The sequence below is a fragment of the Apis dorsata genome, unplaced genomic scaffold, assembly GCF_000469605.1.
Source record: "Apis dorsata unplaced genomic scaffold, Apis dorsata 1.3 scaffold_233, whole genome shotgun sequence".
Taxonomy (NCBI): domain Eukaryota; kingdom Metazoa; phylum Arthropoda; class Insecta; order Hymenoptera; family Apidae; genus Apis; species Apis dorsata.
This window is the reverse complement of record NW_006263515.1, coordinates 475,577-476,907: the sequence shown is the minus strand read 5'-3', so window position 1 is coordinate 476,907 and position 1,331 is coordinate 475,577. Positions and strand designations below refer to the sequence as shown.

Genomic DNA, 1,331 nt, shown 5'->3' with positions numbered 1-1,331 from the left:
AAAAAAAAAAAAAAAAGCTACACAAAAAAATATCCAACAAAGAAAATTAAGAGATATTGAAAAAATGAAGCAAATGTTAATATTTGTACATGGATTGGCTGAAAATTAATGCACATTTGCATTATTGTAATTCGAAAACGAAAGAATAAAAAAAATAATTACCATGCAATTATGTAAAGATTCATTTTTTATTTTTCATTACTCTTTTCTGATTAATTATACAATGGCGATCACTAAGCGCGCCATTTTATCATCAACCACTCTCATTCATCGCACTCACTGAAATTTATTGAAAAGTTGAAAAGTTGAAATTAAAAAAATTCGTTTCTCATTTGTTTCACTTGCCTAATTTGATCTTTCTTTCTTTCTTAGATATTTTAAGAGACATTATTATTATTCACGGAGAATAAAGTGAAAATAAAAAAGGCTAATCTTGAATTAAAAATTTGTTGGAAAATATTTCAATAAGAAAATAAAACTAAATGATTATATTGAAAATTGAACTGTTTTAAACTTAAATTTCAAAAAATAATGAGAAGGATGCTTAACATACATTTCAAATGTATCTTCAACGTGATCTCTTTAAAAATTAAAGACGAACTAAACTTTAGTTCCACATATTTTAAAATAAAAAATCGTTGTTTCTTTCAAAAACCAATTCTCAAAACTCTTTGATCTTTCAATTTAGACCATATATAACTATAAAAATGAATCCAATACAGATAGATTTTCAACTATATATATTATATATTTTCTTCTAATTTAAATCATCTATTATCATAAAGAATTCTAATGTTACTTAGAATAATACTTACAATAATTTAATTATATTAAATACAACATTATTCATTAATCTAATATTCTTTACTATAACAACAATTGTTACACAACAATGTAAGTTTCTATTAAAAATAATATTCCTAAAACTATATCTTTTAATTTTTCTTTTCTTTTAATTTTTCTTCCCCCACTTCAATTTTTTTCTTTTTTAAAATAAATACTTCTCTTCGTTTTCAAATTCCATCCAAGTGTGCATCAATTTTACCACCCTGCGTCGAGAAGAATCATGCAATAAGTGTGTAATATACAGTACAATTTTACAATCAAGTAAATTCTGTCTAGTAATCGAACCAGAATAATCAGAGAAATATATAAATTATTGCAAATAGGTTGACAAGCAGCAGTTGGGAGCAGGCAGGTATCAGCGAACTTACATGATGGCCTGGCGCGTGTTGACAGAACTGCAGGTGACACGTGGAGGCGGCAGCGTGGAGGAGGTTACATTGTTAGTGCAGGTCGGGTAGGTATTGGAAAACAAAAGGCTGACGGGA

The 1,331-nt window shown here is 27.1% G+C and overlaps 1 protein-coding gene across 1 annotated transcript in view; it reads right to left on the bottom strand.

Annotated features, from left to right (window-relative positions):
- The window catches only part of LOC102680756 (protein unc-80 homolog), a 51,721-nt gene that overhangs the window by 46,800 nt on the left and 3,590 nt on the right, over positions 1-1,331 (bottom strand). The window contains exon 5 of the mRNA XM_006615760.2: positions 1,215-1,241. Coding sequence (XP_006615823.1) covers positions 1,215-1,241 — 27 coding nt within the window. The remainder of the gene's footprint in view (positions 1-1,214; positions 1,242-1,331) is intronic.